Source organism: Etheostoma spectabile, chromosome 9 (genome assembly GCF_008692095.1).
Source record: "Etheostoma spectabile isolate EspeVRDwgs_2016 chromosome 9, UIUC_Espe_1.0, whole genome shotgun sequence".
In the NCBI taxonomy this organism is placed as follows: Eukaryota; Metazoa; Chordata; class Actinopteri; order Perciformes; family Percidae; genus Etheostoma; species Etheostoma spectabile.
The window spans coordinates 6,339,361-6,358,391 of NC_045741.1; the positions used below are offsets into that span (position 1 = coordinate 6,339,361).

General features: G+C 42.1%; 1 protein-coding gene across 1 annotated transcript in view; it reads right to left on the reverse strand.

Moving 5' to 3' along the window:
* The window catches only part of pik3r3b (phosphoinositide-3-kinase, regulatory subunit 3b (gamma)), a 249,650-nt gene that overhangs the window by 153,835 nt on the left and 76,784 nt on the right, over window positions 1-19,031 (reverse strand). Inside the window, exons 3-4 of the mRNA XM_032525682.1 lie at window positions 18,126-18,200; window positions 17,761-17,838 (exon numbers count right to left, since the gene is read on the reverse strand). Of these exons, the coding sequence (XP_032381573.1) occupies window positions 17,761-17,838; window positions 18,126-18,200 (153 nt within the window). The remainder of the gene's footprint in view (window positions 1-17,760; window positions 17,839-18,125; window positions 18,201-19,031) is intronic.

The window sequence follows — 19,031 nt, forward strand, 5'->3', positions numbered from 1 at the left end:
ACACACCAGTTGACCATAATCTCCAAAAAAACTACTTCCTGGCCCTGTTCTACTTCCTGTCCCTGTTCTGCAGGTATTCCACAAGTGGCCCTGGTCTAGAAGAAGTCTTCCAGCTGATCCTGCCTTGGACTGACCAAAGCTGGAGAAAGAGTTATCAGCTGATGGATCTTACCGAGCTACTGAGCATGTGCAGCTCCCAACAAAGATAGTGTAGAAGGGAAATGTCTCACTCTGGAGATGAACCAGAGACCCAAACACACAGGGTGGAAACTGGATCTGCAGCAATGTGCAGTACAACAACAATATGGTGTTTTTAGAAAATGAAACCATGGAAACCTATTCTGGTATAACCTCAAAATACAGTTATGAACCTGAAAATGAGCAAAACATGGGCGCTTTAAAATCTGATTGGCTAATCTCAGCCAATCAGCTCCCCCTGCATGTGCCAGTAACCAGGCTCATCTCCACAAGGTGATCAAGTCTATGCTGTTGCCGCCCCTAACTTGTGGAACAGTTTACCATTTCATTTTAAAAAGGCCCCTTCTCTCCACCACTTCAAATCACTGTAAAACACATTATAATTACATAACAGTCCAACAGCCTTTCTATCTTTTTTATTTCTGTGGGGAGCATATTTCGGTGTTTATGCAGCATCAGGCCACCAATCCTAGCCGAGGAGTCAGATTTCTACGGCTTAGAGTCCTCAGGTCAAACATTTAGTGAATTGCATCCTCCTCCCGTGTGATTGTGCGTTAGGAATAAAGACCAAGACGTGACAAAGTAAAACGTTAGCTTCCAGTTGCAGCGTGAGAGAGAGGGAAAAGAGAACAAAAGACGCTGAACAGTGTGTGTGTGTTTCTAACAGACGGTGAAGCCACAGGTATCGCTTTGGTCGTTCATGTTACGGGGCGGCATATGGCAGAGGTAAGAATGTGAGACAGAGAGGGAGCACACAGAGATGGAGGGGAGAAGAAAAGACAGGGGGAAGGTGTAGATGCAGGATATCGAGGCATTAGCATACGCTACGGTAAATAAATCCAAACACAGTCTTTGTAGGCAGTGTGTCAGGTTGTGTGTTCAGCAGCACTGTGTGAGAGATGACATCATTGAAGGGGATGCTGAGAGCTTGTTGAGTGAGGAGGAGGAAGAGGAGGAGGAGGAGGAGGAGGACAGAGCTCGAGAGAATTTTCCGTTGCTGCAATGAACATTTACGAAGGTTGTCGACTTCGACTGCTGCACCTGGTCAGTCATTAAAAAATCAGATTTGTCAAAACAGTAAATATGCAAGGTGTCGGGGAAAAGATGAGGTTGTGATTTTTTCTCACAGACTCAGCTGTGGTTTGTGCAGACGTCATTAGATTGATCAAAAATGTGACACTGTAACTTCAATCTCACTGCAGATGTGAAGTTGTTTTTTGCATTTTGTTGCGATTCATTTCACATGTTAGCACAGTGTGGAAGAAACAAAGACCCCGATTATGGTGAGAAGATGGGGAAAAAACCCTGACAGATGAGCAGATGTGACAATAGAATGTCATCTGATGGGGAAAAAAAATGTAATTGTTGATCTTGGCTCAACTTTTGCAGCTACTGGGCAACATCATCCAGCAAGGTGCAGCTGTGGTCAGGCAACATTGTACCAGCTCATATTCCTGAAAGGAAAAGGCAGAGAAGGGGACTTAAGACTCTGTCACTTGGACTTGAGTCGACTCGAGTCCCTGTTTTGATGACTTGCGGGACTCAATTTGGACTGGACTTGACTTGAGACATGATGACTCAGATGACTTGCGTGTAACCATAAGTTTGAATCTTAGCTGTTAAATACAAAACAATATAATGTAACTCTGCCACATTTCTGTCTAGCTATCAAGCATGCTATGCAGCGGCAGCAGCGTAAACTGCGAGCTGTGATTGGAGGACTCAAAAAGCCTCGGTATGCGATTGTCATGATTGGATGTCAGTCAAACTCCTCGCTATGGCAACACATAACGTCAAAGACCCCTGGTATAGCATCATTTGTAGTGGTTGGGTATGTGTTTCAGTCTACTAGCAGTAGTAGATCCTGGCTCTCTGTGTAAATCTGGTTCCAGGTGTTCTAGCATAATGTGATCTGTGTTTTCTCCTGTTTCCGTCCACCTTGCTTGCGTCCTGTTACCTGCCTGCCTGCTTGCCTGCCTGCTTGCCTAACTGTTTCACTCTGGATTTACGGAGGTTTGCCACGTGTTGGAACTGTTTGTTGGACTCTAGACGACGCCATTACCACATGGCCGACGCTACAAGAAACAGACACTGATTTGCTGGGCACGCTCTGGAGATCGACGGCACCCTCCACGCACCACTGGATCCCCTGGACACGCTTGGACACAGTTGTGAAATAGGAAATGAGAATGATGAATAAATAACAACTAATAAGTGAGATGTGAGAATGGGAATGATGACTAATACTAAATAAGTGGAATAATAAGTGGAACCAGTGACCAGGTGTTGTAGAGACAGAGTTACTGGGTTATTGACCAGAACTGGACCTGACACTGTGGGTCATAAGTCAGCTGTTCATCAGAAGGTTGGCTTAATTCCAGCATTTGCGCCAAAACAGTGGCACTGGGCGTAAATTGTGAGGTGCCAAATCGTCAAATATGAATGCAATTCTTTGGGGATACAGCTGCATATTTTCAGCAGCTGTACAACTCTACGGGAAGATAAGTACGCACACACCTCTACGTGTTGTTTTCTCTGCCAGGTGAAGAGAAATACAAAATATAAACTGCACGGACAGGCTGCTCACAGCAGAAAAAAAGGCATCTTTGCTTTCACACTGTTTGCCTTCACACTGCACAACATGGAATTGGCTGCACTCGGTGACAAAGAACCGCTCATCAATTTTACCAAATACCTCCAAGACAGCCAGAAGCTTTTACGCTTCCACCTCACGTCCGTCGTGCATGAGTGCGTTAGTGTGCAAGTGTGGGAGTGTGTGTGTGTGTGTGTGTGTGTGTGTGTGTGTGTGGAGGCACTTCTTTGCTCCCCAGCTGATTGTAAAAACGCCGGCTTCTAATAGGTTATTGACGGGCGCCAGAGGAAGATGATGACATCACCTCAGACCAATAGCAGGGCGCCCGGACCGACCGAGAATGGAGAGATTGGGCCGAAAAGAAATGATGGAGAGACGGAGCAAAGGAGCTCTTTTAATTTGTGTTGTTCTCAGCAGCTCCTGTCTCCACGCCAGGGAGGGGGGGGGAGAAGGGGCGGGGGGGGGGAGAAGGGGCGGGGGGGGGAGACAAGGGACGGTGATGAATGAGGGAATAAAAAAGGGGAGAGAGAGAGAGAGATAGAAGATTAGAAGGGAAGAGAGAGGGAGAGATTGAAGAGTACATAAAGGAGGTGCAGCGAAATGAAAGATTGCTTAATGGTTCCAGGGCTGCAGATGGGATGACTGGTTGTTAGCGGAGAGCGGTCAACGGATTGGATGGGAGGATGGGGGGGGGGGGGGGAGTGTCTCTCCTCCCAGAGCTGCAGGGATTAATCGATCAGCTGTCAACTGTGGATTTAATCGTCATCTCTTTTGATAAATCAATAATCGGTTTGTCATTTTCTTATGAAAACAGGTAAAAAAGTCTCTGATTGCAGCTTGTTAAATGTGAATATTTCCTGTTTCTTCACTCCTGTGTGACAGTAATAATAATAATAATAATTTATACTTTATACATGCACTATTGGAGAGATGTCTGAGCGACGGGGCTGCGACTGCAGGACAGGCACTCGGAGCAGTTGAGGGTTCGGTGCCGTGCTCAGGAGCACCTTGGCAGTGCCAGTCCACCACTATACTTTGGTCCGTATGGGGACTTGAACATGCGGCCCTCCGGTTCCCAACCCAACTATATACAGACTGAGATACAGCCACCTAAAAACTGAATATCTTATAAGGACATTTGAGGACGTCATCTTGGGCTATGAGGAACACTGGCGGCCATTTTGTTTTACCATTTTCTAGGATTTCATAGAAGCAAACAACTAATTGTGGAAAATAATCAACAATTAAAATAATAATAAAACCTAGAAGACTTTGAATAGACTAAAGTTGGACACCATCTCACATCTAAAGATAATCATGTCACATCTAACGCTAAAGACTGGACTAATATACTAACATTCAATGACTACAACTAGATTTATTTAGAAAAATTCAACCAAGCTAGCTAGCTAAGCCTAGCACTAGCTAGTAACTTAAGGGAAAATATGCAGATTTTTCTGTCCTGCCATACATCCAGATGAATGTCTCCAGTACCCGTAGGTCTTTCTTTATCTGCCGGTAAAACTCCTGTGGATGACGCACTTCAGAACGATTGAATATTAGCAACTTTCCCTCTTTAGCGTTTAGCTTAGCGCAGGGCCTAAGCAACCATAATTACCACTGGCTCTAGCCGTTAGCTGCTTCCTGTTTGGTGCTGGAGGGAGCACACCCATTGGTTCTTGACATTGTTCACCTGATTTAAATTCACGACCAAGACTTCAAACTTACGATAATATCAAACACGTTTGACTTTGTCTGAACATCCATGGCAAAAAGACAAAAGAAAGAGTTTTATGACCACCCTACATAAATGTCCTCACGTTTTTTTTTCTTTCAAAAGCAGTCCTCAATATAAACAAACAAAAAACTAAAAAGTGTTCAACATTTTCTAAATCTTCACACAGATATATTCCAGTTTAAAATTTCACTTTAAATACGTCATCACCCTCAAGGACAAAAACTCAATTTGCCCTCATTATATTATAAAAACAATCACATACACAGTCAAAACATGTCTTCCACTATGAAAAAAAAATGTAGGCCCTTTGCTAAAATGTCCTTGGTTAAACCATGTCTTCAACTTCCCCCCCAAATGTCCCCACTTCTCAAAGATGTCCTCGCAGTCCACGTATGATTTCACCTTCTGCAAATGTCCACACATCCACACGAATCTTTTCACTTCAATATGTTCTTACAGTGCCAAAAAAAATGTCCCCACCGTCCAAAATGTCACGTTCCACAAATGCCGTCCTCCTCAAGGTCTAAAACTCAATCTGGTCCTCACAAAGATAGGTGAACAACACACACACACACACACACACACAACCACACCACACACACCACACACACACACACCACACACACACACACACACACACCACACACCCACACACACACACCACACACAGAGTTACTGAGCCAACACACTGAGGGATGTGTGGGCACGGCACAACCAACCAGCTAAAGCTAAAAAAAGGCTAGCTATTACTATGGCAACGTCCGGGCAGTGTACCAATCGGAGGTCAAGTGGATGAGGTAATGTTCTCAAAAGCTTGGTGAGCCTGCGCATGCGCACTCACACACGCACACGCACACACACACCACACACACACACACACACACACACACACAGATAGAAAAATACTGTACATACAAACACACACAGATCAGTTATTGCTGGAAGAGCCTGAGAGTTCCTGTACAATGCAACGACTCGCTGTTACATAACGCTGTTCCATAACTCATGCAGCAAAAAAACTCACAACAAAGAGAAGCCGAGCACTGCAGCAGCCCGACACTCGTCCTGCAGAGTGATTGATGTTGCGTCACGCTCTATAACGATCCGTGAAACCTCCCAGACCAGTTCTGCTAAACACAGATATAGGTCATTAACTGCGGCATCTCACTGCATGCGGCACGTGTTAACAAAACACTGTTTCTTTTGTTTTGTTTTGGCTATTTGAGAAGATCTGAAACTGATCAATACACGGCCAGATGTGCACATCCCAAGGTTAAACTTCCTGACCATCATGACGGATGAGTACGACAGGGAAAACTGCGAAAATAAGTTGAAAAGAAGAAGAAAAACAAACGCTCGAATGACTTTACAATGCACCTGCAAAACACAACTCTCCCTCCAGTTCCCAGGGTCACGTAGCAGCATTAATAACATATGCATCTTTAATTTTCTACACTATCAAACCAAACGTCTTGCATTTTGCTCAAATCGGATCCACTTGTTTAATTTTATAATCTAATAATCTTATTATTATCTTTATTGATCCCCTATGAGGTAAATTACAATTTACACACTCTGTTGTTATTACACACAGGCCTGAAATACACACACACACGCTCTAATGGAGAGATGTCTGAGTGAGGGGGCTGCAACTGCTGAACAGGCACCCTGAGCGGTTGTGGGGGGTTAGGTGCCTTGCTCAAAAGCACCATGGCAGTGCCAGTCTACTACCATACTTTGATACATATGGGGACTTGAACATGCGGCCATCCGGTTTTATTTACTATAACTATACACTGACTGAGCGACTGGCATCTAAAAACTCAATATCTTATAAGGACATTTGAGGAGCTTCGAGGAACACTGACGGACATTTTGTTTTACCATTTTCTAGGATTTTATAGAACAACTAATTGAGAAAATAATAGACAATTAAAATAACAATAAAAACCTAGAAGACTTTGAAAAGACTAGTCGGACAAGACAATCAGTCCTAATATACTAACATTTCATGACTACAACTAGATTTATTTTGAAAAATTCAACCAAGCTAGCTAGCTAAACCTAGTGGTAGCTAGTAACTAGTCGCATGCAGATTTTCTGTTCTGCCGTACATCCAAAAACTGAAAGGTGCTCATCATCTTGGGCTCTCCAGATACCAGTCCACACTACGTACAGGGACTTGAACCAGCAACCCTACGGTTACCAACCCAACTCCCTACAGACTGAGCTACTGTTTACCTGTTCTGTATATTTTAGATAAATGCTTCATGGTTATCTGTTGGAAAAGTGCACGAAAAATCTGCTGCCAGGGGCCAGATAAAAGTGCACGAAAAATCTACTGCCAGGGGCCAGATAAAAGTGCATGAAAAATCTGCTGCCAGGGGCCAGATAAAAGTGCATGAAAAATCTGCTGCCAGGGGCCAGATAAAAGTGCACGAAAAATCTGCTGCCAGGGGCCAGATAAAAGTGCATGAAAAATCTGCTGCCAGGGGCCAGATAAAAGTGCACGAAAAATCTGCTGCCAGGGGCCAGATAAAAGTGCATGAAAAATCTGCTGCCAGGGGCCAGATAAAAGTGCACGAAAAATCTGCTGCCAGGGGCCAGATAAAAGTGCACGAAAAATCTGCTGCCAGGGGCCAGATAAAAGCTAAAAGTAAAAATATCATTGATATTTTCCTTCTGTCAGGGACAGAACTGAGTGACATAATTTCCCCAAGCGGGGAACAGTAGATGTGTTAAATTTCTTATGCTGCACTGTAACTTTTATTCTGGTGTTTTATGTGTCTATTTTGTTTTTAACTGTCTATTCATGTGTTTTACATGCTTATAATTTTTAACTGTTTGTACTTGTGTTTTATTTAACTGTTTTTGTGTAAAGCACTTTGAATTGCCCTGTTGCTGAAATGTGCTCTAAAATAAAGCTGCCTTGCCTTATCTCTTAAGGCCCTTCATCTCAGAGTCATAAACACTGGTGTATATTTGTACAGCAATGCTTTTTCTGATCAAAGATCTTGTCTGAAAATCATCAAATTTAAAGGTTTTCTTCTCAGTAGTCCAGTGATTACTGTCTCACATCCCTGGTTAAAAACAGGAGCTGCTTGTAGCTATGGCAGCATGATTGTTCACGGTGCACATTCACCAGAAGGTAGCTAAGAGGCCGGCTCCATGGCAACACAGCACTTGGCAATCAATGGATTTAAAAAGGAAAAATGGAAACTAGCAGAACATGTTAGACATGAACTACGGCTCAAGATGGTTTACACTCAGTGGCCACTTTATTAGGTACACATGTGCAATCATTACAAGAGCTATGCCATGAATTCTGCCTTTATAAGGTTCATGATGTTCACTTTTGAACCTCATTTGCACAAACTAGCTTTACTTGGGGACCTCTAGTGATTTTTAATGATTTAAGGTCATCTGCGAATCTGCCATGTCCGTAAGTTGTCAAGTAAATTGTTCACCCCAAAATTACATTTGACATTTTACCAAAACACAGATGTGTGATATTTTGATGAATTTTTTGTACTGTTTGTTTGTAAAGGTTATTCTTGCTGTAACGCACTTTGATGGAAAGAGCTCTATAAATAAATGTATTATTATTATTATATTAGTCCTGTGTGAATCGGCGTCTCTGTGATTCAGGGTCATTTTGCCAGGGCTGTAGTACTTGGGTCTGGACTCGAGGCACTTTTCTGTTGTCTCGGACTTGTCTTGGACTCGTTGGTATTTGTCCTCGGACTCGGCTATTGGACTTGCCAAATATTCTAGTTGGTCTCAACCGAGTCCAGAAATTCAAAATCCATCTAGAACAGGCATTGTGATTGGTCGCCTGGTACACGCCTGGCTGCATCAAACACCTCGATCATAAGGTATATATTTCATTTTCATTTTGGCCACAGACACAATTTCAGCGAGCATTTCGTACTATGAATTCTTCAGGACAAGTAATACTTTCACAAATGGGAACATTTTCATTTAAAGAAAATAATGGAGCCTAATTTCATCCTATAGCGTGATACTATTAAATTGCTTTTTGATTATTGCAATTAATAAATCAAAATTATCATATTAAAGTAGAAGAATGACTGTCTCTTACATCTCATAAATTATGAACAGGTAAGCACAGTAACTGGTCTTGAAGAGGATTCTTTCTTTTCTATCTGACTGTCTCTCATTTGGACTCGGTCCTGACATCGACTCAAAATTTGACTTGATCTTGAATTGATCTTAAACCTCTTTGGTCTTGGTCTTGACTTGGACTTGAACCTCTTTGGACTCTGTCCGGTCTAGTCCTGGTCTTGTCTTGGAGTCGACAAAGTTGGAAAATTGGGAAACTGCAACTGATTTTGTATGGAGGGGTGCACAGGTACTATGGGTTTGGTTTTGAAGTGCAATTTGGTTTAGTATTTTATTTAATACTATGTATTTCATATGTATATATGTCACTACGAGAGATAATTACATTAAAACAATGTCTGCATGGGTTCACACTTGGCGCTTCAATGCAACCTGGCTAATCTGATATATTTCTAAACAATAGCTGCATCCAAAAAGGCACTTCCAAGAAAGAAAAGAAAAAAGCCTTTGTCTTTTCTTTGGATTTCTTTTGTTTTGTAGTGGTGGCAGGGCCCCGTGCCAGACACGCTTTGTTGAGGAGAACGCAGCAACCACAGAGACCCCAATACTAAGACAGAGCGGGTGTCAGATGTGCTGCCGCCCCGGTTTTCCTTCATCTTTGACTCTTTGACTTTTCCCTTTGGTCTCGCTTGGGAGAGGTGCTCCCGCGTGGCGGGGAGAGGACGTATCCCACCTCTACGTTTGATAAATTGCCAGGATTGTATCCACATGCTGTCCACACCTCACTGGGACTCCACTTCAACTCAATGCGAGCCAGGCTACCTCGGCATGTAGTCTGGCTGATGGGATCCCAATGCGAGCCAGGCTACCTCGGCATGTGGTCTGGCTGATGGGATCCCAATGCGAGCCAGGCTACCTCGGCTTGTAGTCTGGCTGATGGGATCCCAATTGGAGCCAGGCTACCTCGGCTTGTAGTCTGGCTGATGGGATCCCAATGCAAGCTAGGCTACCTCGGCATGTGGTCTGGCTGATGGGATCCCAATGCAAGCTAGGCTACCTCGGCATGTGGTCGGGCTGATGGGATCCCAATGCGAGCCAGGCTACCTCAACTTGTAGTCTGGTTGATGGGATCCCAATGCGAGCCAGTGTACCTCAACTTGTAGTCTGGTTGATGGGATCCCAATGCAAGCCAGGCTACCTCGGCTTGTAGTCTGGCTGATGGGATCCCAATGCGAGCCAGGCTACCTCAACTTGTAGTCTGGTTGATGGGATCCCAATGCGAGCCAGTGTACCTCAACTTGTAGTCTGGTTGATGGGATCCCAATGCAAGCCAGGCTACCTCGGCTTGTAGTCTGGCTGATGGGATCCCAATGGGAGCCAGGCTACCTCGGCTTGTAGTCTGGCTAATGGGATCCCAATGGGAGCAAGATCCAATCTCCGAGCGTCCAGTGTGGGGTGTTTCAGCTGAAGGCGCCATTGATGTAGGTTGGACTGCCTTAAAAACCAGGATGAAGGGAGGCTTTACACACAGCCAGTCATTTTTTTTCACTTTTTTTGTTTTTAATTTGTCTATTTAACCTTTATTACACCAGGAACATTCCCATTAAGATTCAGAATCTCTTTTACAATTCTTTGCTTGTAGCAGCAGCAGCAGCATTACAAATTATTTCACAGAAGAACAGTATAGTGGTAATATAGTCCTATTCTTATAATCATTCATACTAATAATACAAATATTCTACTTCAAGGTGACTCTGTAGCTCACCCAAAGATGCAAAAACCTTAAAAGCACTTTCACCAAAATCAGTGCAAACAGTTTCAAGGAATGACGGACATACACATATAGATACACATCCACGCTGACTTTTAGGAGTCAGTAGAGAACATGCCTATCTACACCTTCCATTACGTGTCTGTGCAACTCCACCTCTGACAATTGGACCGAGCTATTTCTACACGCAACAACACGGCAAAGATAAAGAGACGTGTCTTTTTCCGTCTCATTACCAACAGACCAGCTCTCTCTGTCCTCCAACATTCAAGCCCAACTTTCCCTTTGTGTGCGTTGTGGTAACATCACAGAAAACATGTCAGCACAAATCGGCACACAAGACACCGTTTTGCATCTATTTTCCATAGGATCTGTCCGTGTCTGTTAGGACACCGTGCTGCATGTAAAGCTGTTGTGACTGCGGCTGCATTTTCCTGCATTTTCCACAGTATAGTGCGTAGGATTTCTCTCATGCAGCCCCCTTTCTGTCTCGACGTATACATGGACGTGCGTGTCAAGCCGGCATGCTAAATTCCTCTGAGTGCCTACACGTCAGCTCCTTTCAGTCAATTACTTTGAGTATGTGCATATCTTTGGCCCCATGCTGACCTCCCGCCACTGCCCAAGGAGGCCAGGTGCGTGCCTTTATGTGCGTGCGTGTCTTCTTCTACACTGTATATTTTCGTCATGCTCAATACACTGTATTGGATTTGCACCGCTGTTGACATTTTCTAGAGAAAATATGATGTGTGCCCTGAGAAGAATAGCCCTCACAACAAGTCTTATGATCCTCTGGATAAATCATTTACGGGGGGATTTTCATACAACCTGAGTCTAATTTTCATAGTCAGGAGTTTAAGGCGACTTTAGGAAATACTTTTAGTAGAAAGCCAGTCGTCTCCTCTCTAATAATGGGTGTGAAGGTTCGGTAAAGAGCAGTAGACATCTCATATGTTCAAGGTATATTTGCTGAGATAAAGCTTCAACAAAAGTTTGGATTTCCCTCCCCGCGCTCATCTCTTTGGATCTTTTAAAGAGTTGACAGCTCGGCAGGGTTGTTGCTTTGTGCATTTTACCAACGTGTTGTGCCATTTTTAGGGAACTGATATCCCAGCAGTGTTGAAATCTCTCACAGCTGCCAACGGGCATCATCTGCACATGTGCCTAGTATTTCAGGTATCGTGATAGCTTTTTTAATAAATCGGTGTCTGCACAGCTGCGCTATTACTTATGTTACACCCTCACCAAGGACAAACGGCCTGTTTCGGCCTGCATGACTTGATGCAGTTACTGTTTGTTGATGGTACGCTGTTCAGGATTATCTTTAAACTCTTGGAAACCAAAAAAAAACAACAACAAAAAATTGTCACTCTCTCTCTCCATCGATTACACACTTGCCACCCACTGAGACTCAAACCATCTAAAAATATATATATATTTCACACTACAACTATTACTAGACCAAGGTTCAGCTGTTAGGTCAGGATCAAACGAGGTATGGGTGAAAGGGCCTTAGGGTGCCCTCAGATCTACCACGTTTGCCTTGGTTCAGTTGGGCTGCGAACCAAACAACAACTTAACCCTCCTGGTGTCTTCGGGTCTAATTTGACCCCTTTCCAAAAAGTTTCTACATCAGAAATGTGGGTTTCTTTCAAATAAAATTGTCCAAAAAAAGTAACGTGGATGGTTCCCAACAACGCTCCTCACACGTTAAATTAATAACCAGTTCACTACTTTCATTGAATTTCTGTGTTTTTTGTCAATTTTATAAGATTTGGAGACCAAAACAATTGGTACAAGAACTTCAAAAAAAAGTGTAAAAAAAAAAAGAGGGAAAGATGTCAAATAATGTGACAAAAATGTGAAAAGATGTCGATTTTTTTTTTAAATTTGGGGAAAAACCCACAAAAATTTCAAACGGCTCAGAAAAAGTCGACAAATGTTGAAAAAAAGACATAAACAATGGGGAAGAGACAAAAAAGGGACAAAAAGACGACCAAAACCTTGCTAAAATAATACATTAAAAAAATCCAGGTCAGCAGGAGGACAACAGGAGGGTTAAAGAACACCGGAATAGCCCCAGTTTTGCTTGAATGTGTCAAACCAGGCAGGTAATCACACACAGGAAGTCCACAGTGCAGCCGGACGCTTTACAGAATAAACCACATTTCAAAATAAAAGCTCTGAAGAAGTTAAAATATCTCTTTTCAGAGCATACTGTGCTCCACTTTGTACAGCTCCTCTATGGCGCAGCTACAGTAAAGCAGAGATAACCAAGATAAAGGTGGCATGGTATGATGCATTAGGTATTTTGATGAAGCGTCCAAGATGTTGTTTTGATGCCGAACGATTTAATGAATAAGTGTGAGTGAGTGACACTTGTGCCTCTTGTTCACTTTGTCATCATTATTAATTAGAGAGAATGTAGAATTTGTGTGTGAAGTGGAATGTCCCCAACTTCCACGCTGTGCCGAGGCATCTTATGTGCAGATTAATACGCCGATTAACCGAGTCAAATAACACAATTTTAAATGCTATAACCAATCCTGCACTTAGTGATACCAGATATTCGTCAAAACTCTCTGGAATCACTGGATCACGCACCTGTACCTGTTGTAATTACTGGGCATTGCTATTTGTAGGTTTGTGTGTATGTGCGGGTCTCTTTTGTGATATTTTTGGGAGTCAGTTTGTCTATATGTATTTATGTTGGTGTTTGTGTTGTGTGTACTTTCTATCTGCACCTTGAGGTCTGTAAATAAAATAAAGTTAAACACCCAGGTTTATGGGGATTTTGGCTGTCTTGATTTCTCAGCTGTGTCTACAGCGGCGAGGCACACACACACACACACACACACACACACACACACACACACACACACACACTTAGAGAGAGAAACAGACATATTGTAGAGTGGAGAGGAGAAGGATCACTTTGTTACCGGTGCAGGATGGTTCTGGTGTTAGGGTCCCTGTAGCACTGATACTGCAGCAGAACCCCCCCCCCCCCCCCCCCCAACCCCCGCCAAAACTATCCAAAAAAAGTTACCTAATAGTCTGCATGACTGCATGTGTTCCCCTGCTGGTTTGGTTGTAGTAAGAGTGTAAGAATAGACGTTGAATGGCGTTGACAAATTACTTGAATGACAGAAAAGTTACTTTAAAGTCCTATTGAACAGCAAGATAAAAGTGGTAATGGACTCAAATTACGAGTGAAAATGGAGACAATGCATTGAACCTCTTTGCAGGAAAAGCACAGGAATAACTAAGGCTAATGATGGTGAGTCAGCATTAATAAGAGCAAAGGTGTCACTGCATACTGTAGGTGATGATATATGTTTTTATCCTCCCTCCCTCCTTTCTATTCTCTCTCCTCTCTCCTCCTCTGAGTGGAGTCTAGAGTTTGATTTTGTGAGTTCCCCACTTGCTCCCAAAATAAAGTGCGGAGTCAGAGCACTCCCTGGTGGTGCCAACAACGAACTTCAGTGACTCAAACTTGGCCATTTTTTGTTTTTTGGGTGTGAGTTACTTAGTCTCCATTCAGCCTCAGCAGCCCAATATGACCCGGTACGGTCCCAGCAGGAGGTTTTACTGGTTTGAATATAAAGAAACACGCCAGAGATGAAATTTGGGAGCTTTGGCTGTTGGTGCTGATCCACATGTTGCTTATTCAGTGTGTTACTGTGCAGAGATGAATACAATCGCTGCCTTTTACTACAGCAGAGACTCTAAACACACCACTACACATCTTTAAGGTCTACTTTAGTTTCAGTTTTTGACACTTTTAAGATTTGTAATTTGTAATAATGCTGGCTTTATCTACCTGTTACAATAAAGCGTTTCATTCAGACACATACGCAAATGTCCGTTGAAATATTACAGGGGGAGAAAATCATAATATTTGAGAAATATCACAAAACCAAAATGTTTTTTTAAACATGACAGGGCAGTTCACATGAAGTCACAATAACTGTACGATACATGGCACCTGGTGCATAAGATTAACCCTCGTGATGTCTTCCCGTCAAATTTGAAAATCAACACTTTTGTTGAGGCTTTTTATCAATGTTTTTAACTTTTACTTACGTTTTTGTCCCTTTTTTCAACACTTTTGACGCTTTTTTTCAATGTTTCTCACTTTTTTTTTACATTTTCAACACTGCGTGACACTAACTTATTAACTTTAGTTTTACAGTTATTTTGGAATTTATGGTCAATAAACCTCATTTATAGGAAATTATCCCTAGTGTTTGAGTTAGAAAAGCAGAAATTAGGAATTATTGAGACTAAGATTAAAGGAATGGATGTTGATGGATAATCACAGACTGGAATATGTCAACTTTTACTCAATACTATTACAAAAACACTTTGATTTGTTTTTCAAATGCTATAAAATTGACTATGATATCCCAAAATAATGAAAGTAGAGATTTGTACTTGCCAAAGAGCGTTGTGTGGAATCAATCATGTTATTTCTGGGAATTAAAAAGAACATTGATATAGGAAAATGGGTCAATTTGACCCAAGGACAACATGAGAAGAAACAACGGCATTGAGTTATAGAAAAGTGTGCATTAGTGATGGATTTTAAAACTTGTTTTGATGCCGAACGATTTAATGAATAAGTGTGAGTGAGTGACACTTGTGCCTCTCGTTCACTTTGTCATCATTATTAATTAGAGAGAATATAGAATTCGTCTGCCTAATTTATGACGTCTGACAGCATCTAAGCGCACTTAAATAAGACGTTGACTGTGCCTCTAACATGCTGTTTGATATTCATTCAGTCAGCAGCTGGGCAGACGCGACTATGTTTACATGCACACCAATATTCCACTATTATCACTAATAAGATGATAAATTTGATACGGGTCATGAAAACAGCAAATTTCCATTGGATAGTCAAAAGAAAGACTATTTCCAAATATAGCATTTTAAGGTGGAGACCTGTGGGATATGCCGGTATTATGCACCAGTAATACAAAAAACTTGTTTATCAAAGATTGTTGAATCCTCTAGATAGGCATAATATTCTGTTAACTCACCAATATGGGTCACTGTACTTCAATGGCTGTCTCTTATCTTGATAATGAGATCTACAAAGCTTGAGAAAGAAAGTAAAGCACCCATTTTCTTAGATCTATCTAAAGCTTTTGATACAGTAAGTCGTGCTATTCTTCTCCTTAAACCTTAAATCTGGGAGTTCAAAAATCTACAAGTTATCTGGAAGAAAGGAACCAGTTCTCTGTCGATGATATTAATTCTTCTCTTTGCAATGTCACCTGTGGTGTACCACAAGGATCGGTTCTTGGGCCATCATTATTTTGAATCTAATGATATATGTAATGTATCAAACAAACTGTATAAGATATTATTTGGTGATGACACAACTGTTTTTTATTCCCATAAAGACCCTGATGAAATGGTGAAAGTATTAAATTAAGAACTCATTAAGACAATGTTTGGTTACCTTGGTTACCTTGTTTCAAGCCATTATAGCGTGGTATAGAAATCCTGCAGCAAGACTCAGCTCCATTTGGGCCAGTTCTTATTAATATTTAATGAGCTAAGCTGCTTGACTCTGATTGTCTAACAGCTAGCCAATGAGAGCCTGGCTGTCAGTATCTTTTACCTAGCGCAACTGGGCGAGCTCATGAATACTAATGAGCTCAGGCAACATGACATCAGACTGACCAGCTGCTGTGATTGGCCGGATTTACCACCCACATCCTTCTTTTGTAGGAAGCGTTCCAAGTTTCTGTTCCGTTTTCAGAGAAAAAAACTTGCTTTTAAAATCTTTATCGTTGTGGTTTCGGTTTTTATCCTGTTTCTTTATCCTGTTTTCTGTTATTTCTCAGTGTTTCCTCCCTGGTCTTGTGTTGTTGTTCCTGTCTTGTGTTCCCCTTGGGTGTAGGTTCTGTTTCCTGTTTTATTTTGAAATCTGGGTCCCTGTCTTATCTTGTCTTTAGTTTTACTTAACCTGTATTTTCCCGCTCCTGTGACTACCTGATGTTTTCCACCTGGTTACCAGCCCTCCTATCAGCTGCCTCTCGTTATCTAATTACCCTCAGTAGTTAGTGTCTGTGCCCCCCCCCATTTCTTGTCAGTTGGTTAATTCCTCTGCTTGTTCTGGTCTGTTACCTTCATGTATGAGATCCTGATGGAGTTTTTCCCGGCCTTTGTACCCGGTTTTCTTCTTGCCTTTTTTCCACTGGACCTTTTAGAGTTTGTAGTTTTGTATTTTTGGACAATACATTTTTACCAATGACAGTGCCATCGATGGGTTTCTGCGCTTTGGTGGCCACCATGTTGAATGTATACAAAAAGCTGTTTGCCGTCGCTTCTCTATGATCATTGTGTTAAACCCACCAATAGCGCGCCAGGTGGATAAGCCGGTTTGTGATTGGTCCCCGCAGATTTGTAACAAAAACAGGATAAAAAAATGTAGAGGTTTCCAGCCTGAGTTGCAAGACGATATCAAATCGCCGTCAGATCGGGCTGGGTTTACCCAGTCTGGGTTTTTACTGCAATTCGTGACGGTTTATGGCCTCTTCCCTGCTTGCCGCTTACAGTCAGCTCTGTACACCCCCATGGTTACTATAGGAATAGAAAAGGAAGGCTGTGTTTACATGTTCTAACAACTCCACCACCGCTGGAAAACTATAATAATTTAAACTCTTTATTGATCCCCTATGGGGAAATTACAATTTACGCTCTGTTGTCAATACACATTACACACCGGAAATACACACAAATACATGCACAAACTGAGATGTCAGAGGGGGGCTTCCACGGCTGGTCCAGCACCCTGAGCGGCTGAGGGGGGTTCGGTGCCTTGCTCAAGAGCACCTGGCAGTGGCAGAGATGCATGACCGATGAAAATAACACATTTCTGGTCCAACAAGTCCGACACCAGTAGGAAAACACTTAAAAATCCTATTTTGCCCGGCTCCATGTAGACATTAATATTAGTGGAATATTCACTTAATGTAAACAGCTTAGTCGGAATATTGTCTTCTTAGAATAAAGGCAAAAAACTGAGTAATATGCACATGAACATGTAGTCACTGTGTGTTTTTATCAATCTTGTACATCGCGTTAACTCCCACTACACATTTTAATCAGCTTTTCTGCACAACCAGAACGTGTCACTTATGCTCACACTGCACGGATGAAATGACAGCCATGACGGGGGGGGGGCGGGGGGGGGGGGGGTGCACCATGGGTGTAGATGAATAATTTAATCTCTTCTACAACCTAGAACCATTGAGACTTGTGCCACGTTGGAAGAGTTCCAAATCTATATATTGGATTTGGAAACGTTCATACGTTTCAGTGCTTCGATAAATCAACTTATTTCATGGAGTGTGTGTGTACCTGAGTCCAAAGCCTGCCGCAGGTCTGCAGGTCCACTGGAGGCTGGGGGGGCTCGATACAGAGACTCATTGTTCAAACCTGCAGAAAAAAAAAAACATAAGAGGTGATACTATTTGATAGCAATGGTCTGTTGTTGTTGTTAATTGCTTTGTGATTCTGGATAGTCTTTGTTGTGCATCTGTTTTTATCTTTCACTATCTATTCATGTAATGTGTCCTTGAGAATAAAGAAGGGCTCCCATGATTAAAATGTATTATTACACACACACACACACACACACACACACACACACACACACACACACACACATTCCCCAAAACTGAAGTCGGGAGGTTGCAGTTTAATGATGTTCTGTATTCTCTCACCATGTTTCTCGACGGCTTCAATGAGTCTCCAAACAACCACAGGAGCCGCTTCAGACAGAAACTCCACCTCCACACCTGAGAGAGAGAGAGAGAGAGAGAGAGAGGAGAGAGAGAGAGAGAGAGAGAGAGAGAGAGAGAGAGAGAGGGAGAGAGAGAGGGAGAGAGAGAGAGAGAGAAAGAGAGAGAGAGAGGTTTCAATAATTAAAACATTAAAACAACAACTTTAAAACAACAGCCATCGGTCCCCTTATGATTTTCTCTCTTATTAATTAATAACTTACAGTGAACTCCACCATTAACTTTTAATGTGCCCGCCTTCACTTATAATAATGAATTCACTCATAAATAACTAATATTCAGGAAAGAAAATTACTCCCTCACAAGTTGCTTTACTGCGTAAAACCGGTTTCTGTACAACACAAAATGACTATAGATCTAAACAGGTCTGAGGGATCATTATATCAAATCAAGTTTACAAGTTCTTAGTATTTAACTAGTAGCTACTGTGTCTGGAAATCATCAGAACGTCAAAGAAATATAAAATATATAAAAATATAGTTTAATTAGTTTCCTCAGACAGTTAGTACACTGGGAGCATTTTCTTTACAATTTCTACAAACCATCTAAACAGATGAAAACAGAGTGCGTGTGTGTGACTGCATGTTCCCTCTAGGGAATGTACTATGACACACACACACACACAACACACACACACACACACACACACACACACCACACACACACACACACACACACACACCCCACACACACACACACAACACACACACCACACACACACACACCCACACACACACACACACACACCTTGTTCTTCATAATAGAACTTTATGTCTACTCATAAAAATAAAAAAACTATGAAACGTTTACCTAGGTAGAAGAGATTAA